The sequence below is a fragment of the Balaenoptera physalus genome (assembly GCF_965194825.1).
Source record: "Balaenoptera physalus genome assembly, chromosome: 2".
Lineage (NCBI taxonomy): Eukaryota > Metazoa > Chordata > Mammalia > Artiodactyla > Balaenopteridae > Balaenoptera > Balaenoptera physalus.
Genome location: NC_138883.1, coordinates 130,775,781 through 130,794,484, shown reverse-complemented (window position 1 = coordinate 130,794,484; position 18,704 = coordinate 130,775,781). Strand labels below are relative to the sequence as shown.

At 47.2% G+C, this 18,704-nt stretch overlaps 2 protein-coding genes across 12 annotated transcripts in view; one reads left to right on the top strand and one right to left on the bottom strand.

Moving 5' to 3' along the window:
• Positions 1-18,704, top strand: part of PGPEP1L (pyroglutamyl-peptidase I like) — a 63,930-nt gene that overhangs the window by 40,724 nt on the left and 4,502 nt on the right. For 3 of the 10 annotated variants that reach the window (XM_082448473.1, XM_082448478.1, XM_082448477.1), the window contains one exon: positions 6,878-7,356. The exons of 1 other annotated variant lie outside the window; for it this stretch is intronic. In XM_082448473.1, the coding sequence (XP_082304599.1) occupies positions 6,878-7,128 (251 nt within the window). In that variant the 3' untranslated portion in view covers positions 7,129-7,356. Of the gene's footprint in view, positions 1-6,877; positions 7,363-9,282; positions 10,871-15,052; positions 15,203-17,650; positions 17,791-18,704 lie in introns of those variants that run through there. 6 more of the 10 variants (XM_082448481.1, XM_082448482.1, XM_082448474.1 and 3 more) reach the window with 6 other exon arrangements.
• IGF1R (insulin like growth factor 1 receptor) overlaps positions 10,530-18,704 on the bottom strand; it is a 310,095-nt gene continuing 301,920 nt past the window's right edge. For both annotated transcript variants that reach the window (XM_082448429.1, XM_082448430.1), the window contains exon 21: positions 10,530-17,810. In XM_082448429.1, coding sequence (XP_082304555.1) covers positions 17,429-17,810 — 382 coding nt within the window. In that variant the 3' untranslated portion in view covers positions 10,530-17,428. The remainder of the gene's footprint in view (positions 17,811-18,704) is intronic.

The window sequence follows — 18,704 nt, the reverse complement described above, 5'->3', positions numbered from 1 at the left end:
TATCACGGCCTCTCTTGTTGCGGAGCACAGGCTCCAGACGCGCAGGCTCAGTAGTTGTGGCTCACAGGCCTAGTTGCTCCGCGGCATGTGGGATCTTCCCAGACCAGGGCTCGAGCCTGTGTCCCCTGCATTAGCAGACAGATTCTCAACCACTGCGCCACCAGGGAAGCCCCTCTGGGCTTTTAAAATAGCCCCATCTCAAAGGCTTTTCTCTTTCTTCTGGGGTGTATATGGGAGTGTAAGAGTTAGGATCTGGGAGTACCAGTAGGAGTGACGTTTGAAGTCTGTCCCCACTATCTGATACTTGTTGAACTGCCATATCTGCTCTGTTATTTCCTCTTATTATTTCTGCTTCTCCCTTTTGATGGCCTCTACAGTGAATACAGGCTATACTCTTTGGCAGGAGTATAGCCTCCAGCAGCCTCATAATTCACCCCCCCCATTTTTAATCTGTTTATTCCCTGAGGTCAGCATTCACCTCTCCTTCCAGATGGCCCCATGGGTGTGTAGGATTGAATAAGCATATTTAGAGTCAGTGTAGATATTGACAACTTTCCCTTTCCCCAGTTCTAGTGCTCTGATTAGGGCAATTAACTCAGCCCTCTGAGCAGAGCAGCCAGAGGGCAAGGCTTTTAGCTTCCACCACTTCAGTGACAGAAACCACTGTGTAGCCTGCCTTTTGTTTTCCATCTTTCATAAAGCAACTCCCATCAGTGAACCATTCCAATCCTGCCTTCTCTCTAGGGGAGCTCTTTAAGTCAGCCCTGCTGGAATAAACCTGTTCCATAACTTCCTCACAATCATGAGTTAATTTTGGACCTGTCTGAGGTAGCAAGGAGGCAGGGTTAAGGCCATTACAGCGCCTCAGAGTCACAGACAGGTTGTCTAGAAGCATGGCTTGGACTTGGAGGGTTTGACCAGAGGATAACCAGTCTGCCCCCCTTACCTTTACGAGGTGGTGTGGGGTCCAGATGGTCAGAGGCTGTCCAAAAGTTAATTTGTTAGCTTCTTTGAGAAGCTGAGAAGTAGCAGCTACAGCCTGTAAACATGGGGGCCCTCATTTAGCAGTTTGGTCCAATTGTTTAGAAAAACAGGCTACAACCTGAGTCAGAGGTCCAAGTTTTTGTTTAAGCAAGCCCAGGGCAGTTTCTCCTCTCTCATGTACATGTAGATGGAAAGGGAGACTCAGGTAGGGTAAAGGTAACACGGGGATTCTCATGAGATGGTTTTTGAGTTCTAGGAATGCCCAGTCACAATTGGGAGTCTGCTCAAAATGGTCAAGGTCCTTCCTTTATAATTGTTCATACGAGAGCTTAGCAATTAAGGCAGAATTGGGGATCCATATGTGGCAGAACTCAGGCATTCCCAGGAAACCCTGGAGCTGTTTTCTCGTACTTGGGGTGCCATCTGGCAAATATGTTCTTTCCTCTCCTTAGATAGTGCTCTGTGCCCCTTTTCTATTATTAAACCCTAAGTGTTCTACCTGCTGGAGGGAGATTTGGGCTTTTTCCTTTGAGACTTTATATCCTCTCTCGGCCAGATGATTTAAGGCATTAACTGTGTTATGGTCGAAAAGCTCTTTGGTGGGGTGGCGATTAGAATGTCATACACATATTGAAGTATAGTACCCTGTTCTTTTTTTTTTAAATTAATTAATTAATTTATATTTTATTTTTGGCTGCAGTGGGTCTTCGTTGCTGCGTGTGGGCTTTCTCTAGTTGTGGCGAGCAGGGGCTACTCTTCGTTGCGGTGCGCGGGCTGCTCATTGCGGTGGCTTCTCTTGTTGTGGAGCATGGGCTCTAGGTGCATGGACTCAGTAGTTGTGGCATGCGGGCTCACTTGCTCTGCGGCATGTGGGATCTTCCTGGACCAGGGCTTGAACTGGTGTCCCCTGCGTTGGCAGGCAGATTCTTAACCACTGTGCCACCAGGGAAGTCCCAGTCCCTTGTTCTAACTCAAGGTCACTAAGAGCCTCAGCTAAAACCTTTCCGAAAAGGGTGGGAGAGTTTTTAAATCCCTGGAGCAGAACCATCCAGCAAAAATGTTGTTTTTTCATGCTGCCACCTGCCATTCAAATGCAAAAATGTACTGAGATTACAGGGCTAAGGGCACACAAAAGAAGGTGTCTTTTAAATCTAACACTGAATACCAAATCCTTTCGCAGTTTAGGGTAGAGAGTAAGGTGTAGGGATTTGGCACCACTGGGTGAATTTCCTCCATAGCTTCATTTACAGCTTGGAGGTACTGAACTAGCCAGTATCTCTTGTGTTTTTTTTTTTTTTTACTGGCAGATTAGGAGTTTTGCAAGGAAAATGGCAGGGTCTAAGAAGCCCTTGTTTGAGTAGACTTTCTATTTAATGCCCGCTAGTGCTTCTTTGCTTAATTGGTATTGTTTTTTATTTGGGTGATTGTAGGCGGGTCGCAGCTTGACCACGACTGGTGGTGCCCTCCTGGCTCTGCCCACAGTGTCGTGGGCCCATACTGAGGGATTAATCCCCTCAAGGTTAATTGAGCCATTATTCTTGGCAGAGGGTGGTAGCATGAGCACTACGGAATGGAAGGGAGTCTTAGGTATTTTGATGTTAAGTTTTGTGTCTCTGAGATAAATTGTAGCTCCCAATTTATATAGTAAATCTCTTCCTATTAGAGGAATTAGGCATTCCGGGACATACAGGAACGAGTGAGATAACTTTTTTCCTTCCAAATCACACTCAAGGTGCTCTATAATATTGCGTTCCTGCGGCTTCCCTTTCACTCCCATTATCTTATCTTTGGTCATTTTGCCTTGTTGGGTGTTCAGGACCCAGTAAGTGGCCCCTGTATTGACTAAAAAGTCAGCCTTTTTGCCACCTGTAGTCAGGGTCAGCCAAGGCTTCTTGGGGGTAATTTCTGGGGCGCTCCTAGGAGCCCCTGGGCCCCTTCAGTCCTCTTCTTTTATGTGTGTGACCAGTGAGGGTGGGCCAGGACATGGTGGTCCACTTAGTCTCCTTCTGAGACATTTGGGGCATTCCCCCTTCCAGTGGCCCTCCTCTATGCAGTTAGCACACTGATTGTCTTTAAGCCCTTCTCTCCACTGTGGGCATGGTCTTCGAAATCCCAGCTGACTCATTGATGTTACAGGGTCCCTTGTGTGTGTGTGTGTGTGGCGGGGGGGGTGTCATCCCTTGGATGTCGATTAACCCTGAATTGCTAAAGCCAGAGAACTGGCAGTTTGTTCTGCTCGTTTATCTTCCTTTGTATCGGCCTCCAGATCCCAGTTGTTAAACACCCGAAATGCTGATTCCACCAGCCGGGAAGTAGGTGTGGTGGGCCCTCTCTCCAACTTTTGTAATTTTCTCCTAATGTCTGGGGCACTCTGGGAAATAAGATGGTACTTAATAATGGCCTGCCCTTCCAATGACACCAGGTTTATGTTTGTATACACTCGGAGACACTCCCTTAGGTGCTAAAGGAAGGCTGAGGGATTTTCCTTCAGTCCTTGGATGACTCCTTGAACCTACTCCAATTTATAAGTTTCTTCCCCGCTGATTGAATGCCCTTCAGAATCAAATTCCTGAAATGTGTGAGGTGCTGCTGACCATTTTCCTCTAGATGGCCCCACCCAGGGTCCGTGTCGGGAACAGCCTGGACTCCAGGCTGGTATACCGCATGCCCCGCGTTATTTTGATTGGTCTTAGCAGCTTCCTCCCTTGCATTAATTATAATCAGTACCTTTTCTTCCCCAGACGATAAGATGTTTAGGAGGGTTTGGGTATCCACTCAAATGATTGTGCAGTATTCCCCAGACTAAATTAAGGACTCCCTCGGGGTCTTCCCTTAAACCCTTGGATCGATCCTTCCAGTTATAGAGATCCAAAGAAGAGAAGGGTACCTACGCAGTGGTCAGTTCGCCCTTTCCATTGGGAACCACCTGAAGGGGTAATAGCTTATTGATTCCAGAGGGCTGGTACTGAATGCTGCTACAGGTGTGCATTGGACTAGTCCCCAAGGAAGGGGTACCGAGAGATGGAGGTGAAAGAGTCGGGGAGGGGGACCACCCATTGGGCGGAAGAGGGGGCACCAGGTAGGGAGGTGGTGAACTTGAGGGAGTAGAGAGCATCGGGGATTCAGGAGAGGTAGGGGAAGATGGCGATGACTCAGGAGTCTTAGGTGAACTGTTGGAAGCGGGGGCAGCTACCCTTAGCAGAGGGAGGAAGTCAAGAGGATCCTCAGGCTGAGATTCCAATTCCAGGAAAGAGAAATTTGAACTAGCCTTGCATTTTTTCCAGAAGCCCTTTATTTGGCTAAGGGCCATGAAAAATTGGACATAGGAGATCTCATCCCATTTTTTTTTTAAACGCTGGCTATAGAGGTCAAATTAAAAAATAGTATTAGAATTTAGAGAGTTGTTAGTTGGCCGACTTTCTCCATCCGCCAGTTTATATTGGGGCCATGCGGTGTTACAAAAGAAAATAAGCTGTCTCCCTGTTAGTGGGTGCTACTCAAAGAATTTCCAGTTATGGAGAATGCACCTTAACAGCGTTCACTGGGATAGAGGCTTGATTACCCATACAGGGGAGTCCTTATTTAGTCTGTTTCCAACTTCCCAGTGGCCTCTTCTTAGGGTTGGTGGCGACGCAGATCCCACAAGATTGACCCACACCAAGTGGTTTAGGAGCTCTAACTGAAACCTGAACCAATCTTCGCAGGGGCTGGAAGGGGAGACACTGTCCAAGAGGGCCTTAGTTATAAAGCCCCCCCTTTTTTTAATGTTTATTTATTTTATTTATTTGGTTGTGTTAGGTCTTAGTTGTGGCAGGCAGGCTCCTTAGTTGCAGCTCACCGGCTTCTTAGTTTTGGCACGTGGCCTGCTTAGTTGTGGCTTGCAAACTCTTAGTTGCGGCATGCATGTGGGATCTAGTTCCCTGACCAGGGATCGAACCCGGGCCCCCAACGTTGGCAGCGTGGAGTCTTAACCACTGCGCCACCAGGGAAGTCCCTATAAAGGCCCTCTTAAGTCAGTGACTAGATGTTCCCAGACCCACTGTGGGGCTGTAGGAGATATCTTTCAGCAAGCAGTCCCCAGAGATAGGGTGAAGGGGGAGTGGGAAATACGCGTTCTCTAATCAGATAAATTGCTCAGTTAAAGAGCCTCTCCGGTAGTCAAGGAGGCTTGTTCACAAAGGGTGTGTCCCTGCTCCGTTACAGGTAATCAGGCAGCAGGCCGAATGCCCATTTGGTATGTGTCCAGTTTTCTATACTCTTAGCTACGAGGACCCAAGGACTTTGGACAATTTGGGGGTCCTCTTCTTCCTTCCCCAACTAGACAAAGTGATTTTCCAGAAATCTGATGAAAACAAGATTTTTAAAGGGTTCATGTCTCAGAGGAGGGATCCCTAGGGATCTGTGGTGGAGGGTAGTGGGGAGGGACCTACCCAACAGAGACGTATACCTTGCCCCGGGATGGCAAGTTAGGGCAAGAGGAACCAACACAGAAGATGTGCTCTTGGATTTTTGACTATACCCTAGAGGTGGGAACGCTGTAGAGGTTGGGGCTGTGAATGTTTTACAGTGTGCCTACTTACACGGACATTTGCTTCTGGTTGGCAGGGTACCCAGCGCTCATCTACCCTGGTGCATGACCAACTTATCCTTTTTGGTGGCAAACGCCATAGTGGCCTTCAAGTGCTCAACCCGTGCCCACAGTTGTGGCATGTATTTCCAAGAGCATTAGGACAAACAAAACCACATAGAACAGAGATTGAAGCTTCACTCATATCAAGAACAGAGACTAGGGCTTATGTCACACACATGAAACAAAGAGATGTTCTTTACCTGAGGAGTGCTCCACTTGATCCTTGGCTGCTTTTCAATCTCAGGCTTAATTTAGTAGCCCTTACTGGCCCAGCGGTTGAGAATTGGGGCAAACAGCTCAGTTATTTAGCCGGCTTTGTTGGCCCTGGGTCAGTGAGTAACCCTGAGTTAACAGACAGAATGCGCCCCTTGTTGGATGCCAGAATTTGTTACCAAATTAAGTTGTATGGACCCTGCTCAGGCCCTAGCTGAGCCGATGCGCCCTGCCTCAGCGGGAGAGGGTTCTTTTTCCTGCTTGGGTTGAGCCTTATTCAGCGGTCAGAGATTGGAGAAGCAGGAACTAAGTTTACAGATCAACTTATCACCCACTTGGTGAGAGGGATTTAATTTTAAAGATAGGAGTGAGGCTAATGATGGGGAGGCATATGCATTAGTCTACCTGGGAAGGGGCAGGGCTTTTTCAGGGGACTAGAGTGCCACCCCCTTTTTAATGCTTTTTTGGTCCTTAATGTCCAGTTATGGCAGCCGGTAGATGTGTCATTTAATATGCTGATTTAGAAAAATCAACACATAGTGAGACCCAGGGTCTGTTGGAGGTCAGGTTTGTGGCCATCTCGTCCCCAGTTAGTTCCATCTAGTTTTTTTTTTTGTTTCTTATCTTCTTTTTTTTGTTTCTTCCTGTCTTATCTCTGGATCCGTTAACTTAAAGATTTATGTTAACTCCTGCTAAAGGTGGAGGTGGCAGGGTTGTGAGCAAAGACCTGAAGCAGCTGTGACAACAAAATGACTCAATGCAGACATGAATGAGAAAGGTTCACGGGGTTGAGGGGAGAACGTTTTGGACTAGTTGGTTGAAAATCTGGTCCCTTCCAGGGTTCAGCCACTTGCTGGACATGAGGCCAAGAGCCGGTCTCTCCATGGCTCATTCCCAGCAGCATGTTCTTTGGCAGAAGAACAAAACCTGGGTCTCCCTGGTGGCAGTCTTCCCTCATGCTTTGCGGATGCTTCATTGGCGCTTCTGCTTACATTTCACTGAGGTTAGAGGCTGGTCCAAGGAGTAACTTGGCGTTTTGTGTGGTTGTAGGTATGTCTGCGATTACACCTACTACCTGTCTTTGCATCATGGAAATGGGTGCGCGGCGCTCGTCCATGTCCCTCCATTATCTCCTTCGCTTCCGGCTAGCCTGCTGGGAAAAGCCCTGCAAGTTATCATCCAGGAAATGCTGGAGGAGACTGAGAAAACCAGGTCTCAACGCCTGGTTCACAGGAAACTCAGCCTTTGCGATTCCAGACAAGGGGAACCAACTGGGGGACTGCTCCTTTAGAGAAAATTAAATGTTTCATTCCTGTATGTAGAGTTCAGCTGTGCTTTGAGAGGCTTTTAAAAATTTGCTTGTAAAACAGTTTACACAGAGGAAAAAAGTTCTGAATTAGCCCAATGAAATCACAAAGGGTTATTTTATTGTCAGAAGAAAGAACACTCTGAAAGGCAGACATTTCACAAGGGCTTAACTAGCTTCAGTTATGGTTTTCCGGACAATAAAATGAAATGCTAGTAATTTTTTTTCCTCTTAAAAGTCTATGCAGCAGGCCTGTGTGATCCTGCCCAGATTTCTGGGACCCCAGACCTGTTCTGCGAGCCCTGTGTGGTGGGATGACCTGCGACTGGCCGACCATGGGAAACGCAGGTGCAGCTGCTACTCGGGCGCCCCACTCTGGGCCTCCAAGCTTGTGCATCCAGATGCTGTGGGCAGCTTCTGAGCCACTGAGTCTTTAGTGTTTGGTTTTTTCTTTCTTAACTTTACTAAAAAATTATTGTAAAATACACATAACATAAAATTTACCATTTTAACCATTTTTAAGTGTTCAGTGGCGTTATGTACGTTCACTTGTTGTGCAACCATCACCACCATCCATCTCCAGAATTTTCTCATCATCCCAAACGGAAACTCTGTACCCATTAAACAGTGTCTCCACCATTCTCCCCCCGAGGCCCTTGGCATCTTTTATTCTACCCTCCATCTCTGAATTTAACTACTCTAGGGACCTCATATAAATGGAATCCTTGTCCTTTTGTGACTGGCTTATTTCACTTAGCATAATGTCTTCAAGGTTCATCCATGTTGTGGCATGCATCAGAATTTCCTTCCTTTGAGGCTGAATAATATTCCATTGTATGTATAGACTACATTTTGTTTATCCATTCATCTTTTGATGGACACTGGGTTGCTTTTACCTTTTGGTTATTGTGAATACTACTACTATGAACACTGGTGTGCAAATATGTGTTAGAATCTTGGTGTGTGTGTGTGTATGTGTGTGTATTGCTGGATCATAAGGTAATTCTATGTTTACTTTTTTGGGGAAGCTGCTATACTGCTTTCCATGGCAGCTGTATCACTTTACATTCCCCCAGTAGTGTTTGGTCCTAAAGCAAAGGTTAATAGCTGGGTTTAGCTTCTCTGCCATGGTCAGTGTTATCCCTACCTTTTAAGAAACAGAACCTCCCCTTTTCAGCTTTCATTTTGCCTTTATGACACGGTTCCAAGCTGTTCACAACAAGGTTTTACTTGTCCAGTGTTTTCTGGGGGCAAATTTCCATTGGGAACCCCATTAGCAACACTGTATTTTGGAGAAAGAGCTTGAAGGTGGCTAAGCTCTGGGAAATTTCTTCTTATGTTGGTATGCTCACAGCTATCATTTTCACTTAATTCCATTAAAAAAAAAATCATCGTCACTTAGTACCCAGATTTATTCACTGTAAGAAAAAGCAGCTGCACCTTAATAACAAAGGAACTGGGCAAAGGAGCTCGCTTTACCATTAGCCCTCCAGCACACTTGTGCATTTGTAATAGACTTTACAGGACCCCTTTGCAAATGAAACTGGCTCACTTGCCGTAAAACAGATCAAAGTCCTACTGTAGCAGATCAAAGGCAGCAAGTGGGTTGGGACGGTCTGGCCAGCAAGCATAGGTCCTGCTGCACGGCTGTTAATGTGGAGTGCCTTCTGTAGTTGTAGGCAAACACCTGCTGCCCAGAGCCCTGGACACCCCCTTATTTTAGCTTCTGTCTCAGGACGGTGGCAAGCAAGCGTCCTCTGGGACCCGGTTCGGTTCCAGTGTTATTTCAGATTGTAAAATGCGTATGGCTTGGCGCCAAGCAAACTCTTAGATGTCATCCAGTTGGAGGCCCAGAGCTCCCTCTTGAAGAACGTCCCTGTCATCTCCCCTCTGTGGCCTCCAAGGTTCTTTAGGGAGAACCCCAGAGGGCCAGTTCACATCCTGGTCTAAGTGGCCTGCCATCCCCCGCTGATACACACTGGGGTCTGTTTAGTTATGGCTGATACGCCGCAGTTCTGAGACAGTTTGAAAGCTGACACAGCTTCAAAAGGCTGAGCCCTGAGTTGGTCATTTAATAGCTGGGGGTCTTGGACATATCTGCGTGTTTACTCATCTGTAAAACAGAGTAATAAAAATCCTTCCTTTGCAGAGTTGTTGTGAAGATCTGGTGAGAGAATGGATGTGAAAGTCCATCAGTGATGAGAGGAAACTTTACTGAATGTGGGCTTGTTGCTGGACCTGTGAGGGTAAATATGGAAATAGCCCTGCTAGATTGTGGGCTTAAGCAGTGGCATGGTGGGGAGAGGGTCTAACACTTCTAAAGACCCAGCACCTTCATCCTCAGAAGAAACTGCTGCTCCTCTGGCTGAGGACAGGTGCGGACTGCGCCTCCACAGCCTGGAAGCATGGCATCACCCACCGGGGAACGTGGGAATCCTGCTGGGTTCCTGTGTCCTCCCCACTAGAGCCCAGACACCCACCCAAGCCTCAGAAATGAGCCTGCTGTTAGTCATCGGTCATCTAGTGAGGGTCCCCTGAGCGCCAGCCACTCCGTGACAAAGGAAAGCAAAACCCCGGGGCAATGCCAAGCTTGAGAGTCCCCTCTTTTTTGTTTTTAGGTCCAAGTATTTGAGACTCACCAGGTCTTAAGTAAGCATGGCCTTTCATTTACTTCTGCTGCCTACACCTTGCTAATTAGCGCTTTGTCCAGTAGCCTGATTTTATTACTGGAGTATAATTTCCCATGATCAAAGTTTAATGAATGATGAGCTTGTCTTCCTGATGTGTCTCAGGTTTCATTCTAGAACATGTACAGCTTGTTTCCTTAGAACATGTATTCACACTTCCTACCATAACCATTTCCCCTGGCAAAGATAATGATGCCCAGATTGTAGAGTCCCTGGGGCAGGCCAAGCTCGCTGGCTGGAAAGTAACTAACATTTCTGAGCAGCGCCAGGGAGCCGCATCCTGTGTGCATGTCTATGGCCTCACCTGCACCCTCTGAGGAGGTGTGCTGGCTGGGAGGGACCAACAAGGACATGAAAATATGTAGAAAGTCCTTTGCCTCAGAGCCACCCAGATCAAACCTGCCCTGACTTTTGTCAGTGGAAAAGTCTACACATCATTTAAAAATCAAGTACAGATTTCTATATTTTATGTATTCAAATTTTCTTCTGGCTGATTTAATGGAGTGAGAAACAGAATAGCTTCCCTGTTCACCAGCAATTTGCATGCCGAGAAGGTTCAGCTGTCAGAAATAGAGCGAAGCCTTCATGCAGAACACCTCCCAGCGACATGTGTGAACACACATGCCACATGTAGCTCAGCTTCTCTGCTCAGAAGTGTGGTGATTCTTCCAGAAGGGGTGGAGGGTGGGGCAAAATCAGAGACCAAAAATGCATACGGAATTCTTTTATTTAACTTAAACCATGTAGTACTTTAACTACTAGAAAAAAGCAGAGTAAGAGAAACTAAAGTTGCCTTAGCTTCAGCCATTCAAAATAGACAGTTTCTTTTTTTCCATAAAGAATCCAGAGTATATCGCAATAACAGGAATAAATTCTTACAACAGAATATACAAAAAAACCTTTTGAAATTTTTTTCATCTACTGATTTTTTATATAAACAGAGGAATTTTTTTAGGAATAATTTATACACAGAAAGTCATTTTATGTAACAAATTGGCCATGTTATTACCTTTTTTTTTTTTTTACTTTTTTTTAAAAAGTTTTTTTTTTTTTAAACAAGAAAACTCAGAAAATGCATTATTTGCGATGCATCCATTCCATCGCGCCTTCTGGTTTGATTTTTTTTTTTTTTTTTTTGTCCCAGAGGTAGACAAACTCTGGCAAACCTCTCACCTCAACCTCACTGGCTTAGAAAGCAGACAGGTGTTTTTGCCAAGCATCTACTCCACCTGTGGATGTGTCTGTGCAACGCCAAACATCCAAATGAAAAGTTGCAAACAAAACCCAAATTGTTTCTGGATCTTTCTCCCATGTAGAGCAAAACCCCCAAACGTTGCCAATGATGGGGATTTTGTGGGGTTGTGTTAACACGGCCAATAACCCACTGGGAGCTAGAGGAAATGGAGTCAAACTTAAAAAAATCTGGTGTGTGTATAGTTTTTATTAAAAAGAATTTGTTTTGTACTGAAAAAAAAATATATGTTCGGTGTTCTGCCTTAAATAAAAATAAATAGGGTTTCTTCCTTGTTATAGCAAAGCGTTAATCATGATAATGAGGCATGTAAGCAAATGGCCTGCGTGCACCACCAGAATTACCATCTTTTGTGTGATAAGTCTCTATGCTGTGCTCACTGTGAAAACCATTAGCTGCGCAATGGAGTCCTTCCATCTCAAGGCATTGTATAACAGTACAACTACCAAACCGACCCAACCAGATGCCGAAGGTGCCATGGCACCACTGGGCTGCAACACCTCTGCTGTTTCCTTGGCCAGTGAGGTTCTTTCAGTCTGTTAAAGTAGCTACACTCCAAAGGGAAATGACCAGTAAAAGATGATCCCCTGCCCAACCAGAGGGTTCTGGAAGACCAAGATACTGAAGATACAGAACTACTTCTTAAATCATCATCATTCCTTTGTTATAAACTAGGGCACAAAACATGGGGGGAAAGAGGGTGAACTACGGCTTCGGTCAGGGAAAAATCCTTTTTTGGCATATTGTAAAGCTAGCTAGTAAACAGGTGTCCTAAAAAAATGGATCACAAACACACATTTGCACACACAGAGAAAAAAAGTGTCTTTAAATTATTCTCAGCAATTATAAACTACAAACATTTTATAAAATTATTCTATGTTCTTACAAAAATGCAATGAAACATTTAATTAGTTCTTGTAAACCAGATCTTCGTCAACTGACTACCCGTAATCTACTGGACTTAAGAGCCCTATTGAAAACGCTAATGAGTGACTAATTACAACGATGTTTACCAGAAAGATGTGGACACACACAAACATGGACATACAGATGAGTGATCATTATGTTCTTGCAGAAACAAAATAAAACGAAACCCTAAAGTCATGCCCCAGAACTGACACCTGACGGGTGCGATGCAGTTTGCGTTCTTGGAACAATTTGACTGAACTCCGCAGTAACAGTTTCCAAAGTAGGATGTTTTAGGTTTATCTGTTGAAACCAAATGCCCATGGATGACTGTTGAGCCTTGATGTGGTCTGATACCTTCAGAAACCATCAAGTTCCAAGCACAGCCCACACTTCTTCCAAGCCCTGTACCTTCTGCTTGTGCTTCCTCTCTCCACGTCATTCATGATCCCTGTTAGAATGGTTTCCTGCTGCCTTATCATTCCACCATCAAGGAGTGTTCATCTGCTTTTTCTCTAAATGACCAAACTAGTCATCTAAGCTGGAGGCCAAAAACGAAACCCTCTGGCCTGTCCAAGGTCTGTATCTTCAGCATCTCTGGCAACAGAGGTTCAATCTAAACAACATCCTCTCTTGAAGTTCTCATTGGTACCACCAACTATGTCAGAGTGGAGTAAGAAAGTTTGATTTTCATCACTGGTTCTTAAAGAGTGGATCTCTGGTCCGTATCTCCCAATGCTGCTTAGCCCAGGAAAAGAAAAGACAGCCAACAAACACAAAAGTACCATTAACAAAAGAACAAACCCCAAACCTTAAATGCATTACTGGGACTGCTGGAATGGGCCAAGGCATACCATGGAGCTTTACTGTCAACTGGAGGGTGCCTGTGTTTTGAAAAGGAGTTGCCTTTGACACTGTCTGGCTGGAGGACCCAACAGTGACAGCTGAGGACCTTGGACCAAGCATCCTAGCCTTCTCACTGATCTAAGTGTGACCTTGCCATAACAGCGGCCTGCATCCCGTGCAGCCACCTGCCAGCAGAGGTGGGCTGCTGAGAAAGAGGTTTTGGTGGAACAAACTGGCCTAGAATTTGGCGTCATACTTGGCTCTTACATCTGTTATCCCAACTGAAACACACCACTTCATGCCAAGCATTTTGCCATTTAGTTCCACAATAACCATTTTTTCTATCATTGAAATGTTGTTCCAAGTCATAAGAAACAGGCTGGAAGGAAAGGCCAGTGTCGGCCATGAACACGGTCTTCTATCTTCCAAGGGGGAAGCACATTCCAACTGTGTCAAAAGTCAGGACATCCTCTAAGGGAGTCCTGGGGTGGTCTGGGTCTCACCCAGCTGAAGTTCAACAACGTCTCCAGAATACACCAGCTCCTGCTGCCTCAGGGAAGGGCTGTGTGTGATCATGTTTTAATGCTCACATCAGTTCAATGATGTGCCTCAGTGGTTCACGTCACTTCAAGCAGTGTGAGCTGCTGTCAGGAGGCTGCATGGAGAATGCCACAACTCAGCTTAAGTTATTTGGAGCATACAAAGGAGGAAACCAAGAAGAGGTGGGAAAATCAGCATAAAATTAGGCTAGAACTGTGGACAGATGATGCCTTGGTATAGTTAAGGTGGGTGGTTTGGTCCAGTAAAATGACTGCACCATCACACAAGCAAAATTTTCTTTTATTTAAGTGTTTCTGAAGCATTTGTTATGATGGGCACTATACTGTTAGTGTTTTCTTTCTACTTAAAAGGAAAACCACCTACATAAAACAAAAAGTGACACCAACAACTCGGACAGTTTAAACAAAACCCTTATAACCAGCTGAATGATCTGTAGAAATCCAGTTGTGGAAACCGGTAGGTATGTGCAAAAGAGAGGAGAGGCCACTATTCCAAGGGGTCACCTACAGTGTGGAAGCGGGAAACCCTGATCAAACATTATTTCTCAATGACCTTAAGATCCCAGGGGACTTGGGAAAGGGGAGGGGTGTTCTAGCAGGAGGGAGGAGCTCCTGAGTGTAACTGCAGTCCTGGGACCGTAAAGGAGCCGCCACACTTTGGGAGACGCCCACTGCGTTTCCCAGAAAAAATGCTAGTGCCTGTGAGAGCAGCTGCTGGAGGGGGTGCGCCGTCCACCCCGTGATCTGCGGGACGAGGGTATGAGGCACAGCCCCAGCGGGGGCACGGCGCCCACCGCTGGCCCCTTCCAGCCCGAAGGTTTGGTATGTCTTTGTTTTCCCCTGGGGAGGAGGTGAGTGAGGGTGAGGTTGAGAGAACTGCCTGGAGAGGGAGAAGGGGACTCTTCTCCGTACATTCCACGTGAGGCTGGCCGTCAGGTCAGGAACCCCGAGCGGGCTTTTGGTGCCCAAGCGGCTGCACGAGGGGCTGAGCCGGCCTAGCCGGAAGCCCACCCAGCACCCACCCCACGGCCACAGGGACAACGGGGGCCCTAAGGAGACACCACCTGACCCCGGCCCCAGCACTGCCTGTCCTCAAGACCTGGAAACCACTGCTCTTCCCTGTCCGCCACCCAATCTGCACCAAGTAGCTGGTTTCCAAGACAACCGGGCGGGGCCCCTCTCCGCCTCTTGGGATACCGAGTCAGGAGAACAACAGAAGCGACGCAAAGCGAGACGTCGCAGAAAAAGGCGAGCTGTTCGAAATGAGTGGAGAGGTGAGCTAGTGTTGATTTGACCCCGGAATACAGCCTGGCCTCTCCCTGCGTCACCTGGTGTGTACGGCCTGTGGTGTGGATGAGGTTACCAGTATCAACGGCATATTGTCAGGTGCTGAGAAATGTGAGATGTATTCTTTTTATATATACACATATAAAAAATAAGAGTGAGGTAGATAAATGTTTGGAAAAAAAACCAACAAAAACCCAAAAACTGTCCCGTCTTACACACACACACACACACACATACACACAAAAACCCTTTTCTCAGTATTTAAATTCATAAGGGGGCTTCTCTACAGTGATTGAAACTGGTATCACAAAATAAATTAAAAGAAAACTACATATAATACCTTCTTAATTAATTTTTTCTTTTTTTCATTTTTTTTTTAAGGGAAAAACTATGGGACAGAGACTAGAGAAAATAGTGGGACTGAAACTACTGACAAGCAAAAAAGCACTACAAACTTTCTTTTTTGTGTTTAATCTCCAGTCACAACTAGCAATCATTATATTGTAGCTTTGTTCTTACTCATAATTTAAACATTTCCATCCCAGAAGCAACTCTTGTGCTGTCATCACTCTGGTGAGAAGTGCTAAAAACTAAACAAAACAAGACCCCCGGGCCCCGAGGACGCGGCTTCCTGGCCGAGGAACAGCGCGCCTGCGCCAGGGCTCCTGTCCCCTGGAGGGGAGCACCGGGCTTCGGCCCCGCGGCGCCTGCGCTGTCCCGCGCTGGCAGCGGGCTGGCCGGCTCCCCGAGGATACTGCCCCTGCGCCCTACTCCCCGCCGGTGCCAGGGGGTCCCTGGGGAGTCTCTAGTTCTAAGGACAGGGAGGTCGGTCTGGAGGGTGGTGGCGGGAAGCCGCAGATGGGCCCACTGGAGCGCGCTCGGCTGCACCCCTGGACTCAGCAGCTGTTTTCCATGGGATGGAAGGGTTAAATATCCATTAAAAACAAAATAGTAATCCAAATGCCTAGTGTCTGCAGTTAAAACTGCTGTTGTACCCAAGAATTAAAAAAATAGATATATGTGTGTCACAACCAAAACAAAGGCAAGGGAAAGAGAAGGTGAGACTTTTCAACAATGATGAATATAAACACTGAACAAGGATGTGCGAAATATTTAACCTTTTTTTCTGACCTGAGTTTGTATCATGTCTTGCACTGTAACAGACTCAAATGCTGTGTGAGAGCAGGCTGGGGAGAGAGGGTCCAGGGCAGGTGCCCCGCCTTCTCTCCACCTGCTCCCCTCACCAGCCTCGTGCCCACAGAGCCTACGGGGTAGAATAGAACTAACGGGGCAGGGGGAGCGGGGAGGGGTATGTATTTATAAAAAGGCATCAAACAGTTCATGGCAAATTATGTTATATAAGTATCAATTACTGGGAAAAGAGGAAGAAAGTCACGCACTCTAGTACAAAGCATAAGAAGTTTCTTGGAGTGAGCAGAGAGGGAAGAGGGTAGACCTGAAGGTTTTCATAGATTAAATCCACAAAGATAAAGAACAAAAAAAATAGCAGCTTTTTTTTTTTTCTGTACAGACGTATAGATGAATATCTGAACCGTAAAAAAGTTATAAAAGTGACATTAAAGACGATGTGTATGCAAATGTTTCATGGTCTAACATAGAACTGTAAGACCCATGAAGAAGTCCTAGTAACAGAGAAAATGTCAACAAAGCTTAGAATGCTTGAATCCATTTACTGCTTTTCTTCGTACTGTTGTTGTGGTATTTGAATTTCTTTCCTTGCAAACTTGCATAAACAGTTGGGCTGAGTCCCTGGATACCCCTTCCCATCTGTGTTCTTGGGGGCCAGGTGGGGAGCTGGGGCGGGGACAGGAGACTGGCACGTGGACGACCTTTACTCAAAGCCTGTCTTCCAGGCTCCCGACAGGGCCTGTTTCCTCCAGAATTCCTGGGGGCTAGAAGGTGTGGGTGCAGAAGGGGGAGCAGGGAAGCCATCTTCACTGAGAGGAAGTCTCATTCTGTCCAGTTCCCCCAAATAATAACCTCGTCAAAAGCAATCAGACCTGTGTGAATGTGAGACTTGAAAAGAACACCAGGGGACGATCGGATGGAGGGCATCACCAGCGTGGCTCTTAACGAGTGACTAGCTACCATGCTCGCTCAGGCCTCTGGAAACAAAAGAACAGTGCGGGGACGGTGAGGGAGAAAGTTCGGGGTTTTGGCAGAATTTGGCAGCGTTAACATGGTAACAACCTTGGATGAACGATGGCCCTTTGTAAATTTCGTATGTCCCTAAAAATGTTAAAGATACGGTTAAAAAATCCTGTCTCAACGTGTTTTATAAAGACCTATGGTGACCGGCAGGTGTGTTCAGGGGGGCCATGGAGGGACAGACGTTGCCTCAATCCAATACAAAGGGCGTCCCGGATGGGCTTGCAGCAAATGTGTTTCCATCATGAAGCAGAAAGAAAGAGAAAGGTGAGAGAGAGAGGGAGAGAGAGACAGGGAGAGAGAGGAGACTTGATTCTCAAGTGTTCTGTTGCTATTAAGTGTTGTCATTAAGGTTTTTAAAGGCCCATGTCAGTTAAGGGTTTGGGTAGGGAAATAAAAAGCTGCTTGCATATTGAAAAAAGGAACATCCCAAATGTGTTTACTGCAGAGAAGCCGTCTCCCGTGGGCAGCAATGGCAGTTCTGAAGATCCACTGAGGTACAGGAGGCTGTGAATAGATTGTTAAAACTCTCCCCCCCACCCGCCGCCGTGTGCGCACGTTACTGTTTGCACGGATCGGGATCCAGGATCAGCAGGTCGAGGACTGGGGCAGAGGCAAGGCCCGCTCCTTCTTGCGGCCCCCGTTCATGTGCGCATAAGGCTGTCTCTCGTCGAAGCTGGCTCGAAGGACCAGCACGCCAGGGCCCGGACCGTTCTCGGCCTTGTGTCCTGAGTGTCTGTCGGGCAGCGGCAGGGAGGACGAGGAGGCCGAGGGGTCCAGGGGGACACTCTCCATGTTCTCTGGCTCTAGGTCCAGCTCCTCTGGCTCAGGCGGCTTGTTCTCCTCGCTGTAGTAGAAGGAGACCTCCCGGAAGCCGGGCTCCATCTCGTCCTTGATGCTGCTGATGATCTCCAGGAAGGAAGGCCTCATCTTGGGGTTGTACTGCCAGCACATGCGCATCAGTTCAAACCTGAGGGGAAGACAGACAGAGATGGGCCCAGCCTGGAAGGGGGCCGCGGCTGAGCGGCCCCGTGGCTGCTTGCTGTGTGTGTCTTCCCCACCTACACGTGTACAGCAAGTGTGCCAAAGCAGTTCTGCTGCCTGTCTGGGCCTCTGGCTTTCTATCTTGATGGCGCAAGTAGCCTTCAGCTTCTCCTGACTTAACGTCCACCAATGCAGTCACTTCATCCAGACCCAGGACCCAGGACCCTCCACGATACAAAACCCAAACTCTCACTTCCTGAGAAGGGCAAATACAGGTTCCACACAAGTCTGCTATTACAGGTATTATTTACATAAAAAACAAACCAGCTTTCTATTTGAAGCATCTCTTGCAGCCACTGATTAAACATTATTTCCAGAATTAGAATGCAAGAAACCTCTGATTTCTCACTAATAAGGTTGAGCAGTGATCACAGCTTTCCCCACAGTGATCTCTCCTTCACTTCCACCCATGCTATTTCTACGCTTCCTCCTGGTGGCAGGGGACCACTGGCAGAGAACTGAGGACAGGCAGTGCCAGGCAGCATGGCTGCAAGACGGAAGGGGCGCACGACCCACGTCTGGCGCCAGGGCTCAGGCTGCTCACTGCATGCCCTGGGGCGGCAGAGCCGCCCTGGGAGCCAGGCTGCCCTGAACCCAATGAGAGGCCCAGTGGGGCCCTAAGCCAGATGCCAACAAGCCAGCAGGGAGAGCCTGGTGGCAGAGTCCCTGCACAGGCCTGGGGCAGGCAGAGAGGGCACCTGGGCTGCAGCCCCTGGGAAGCCCTCAGAGTCACGTGGCCACAGGGAGAAACCTGGCATCGGACCCAAGCCCCCAGAACAGGAGGCTGCACCAGAAAAGCAGGGTGCTGCCGGGACAGCCA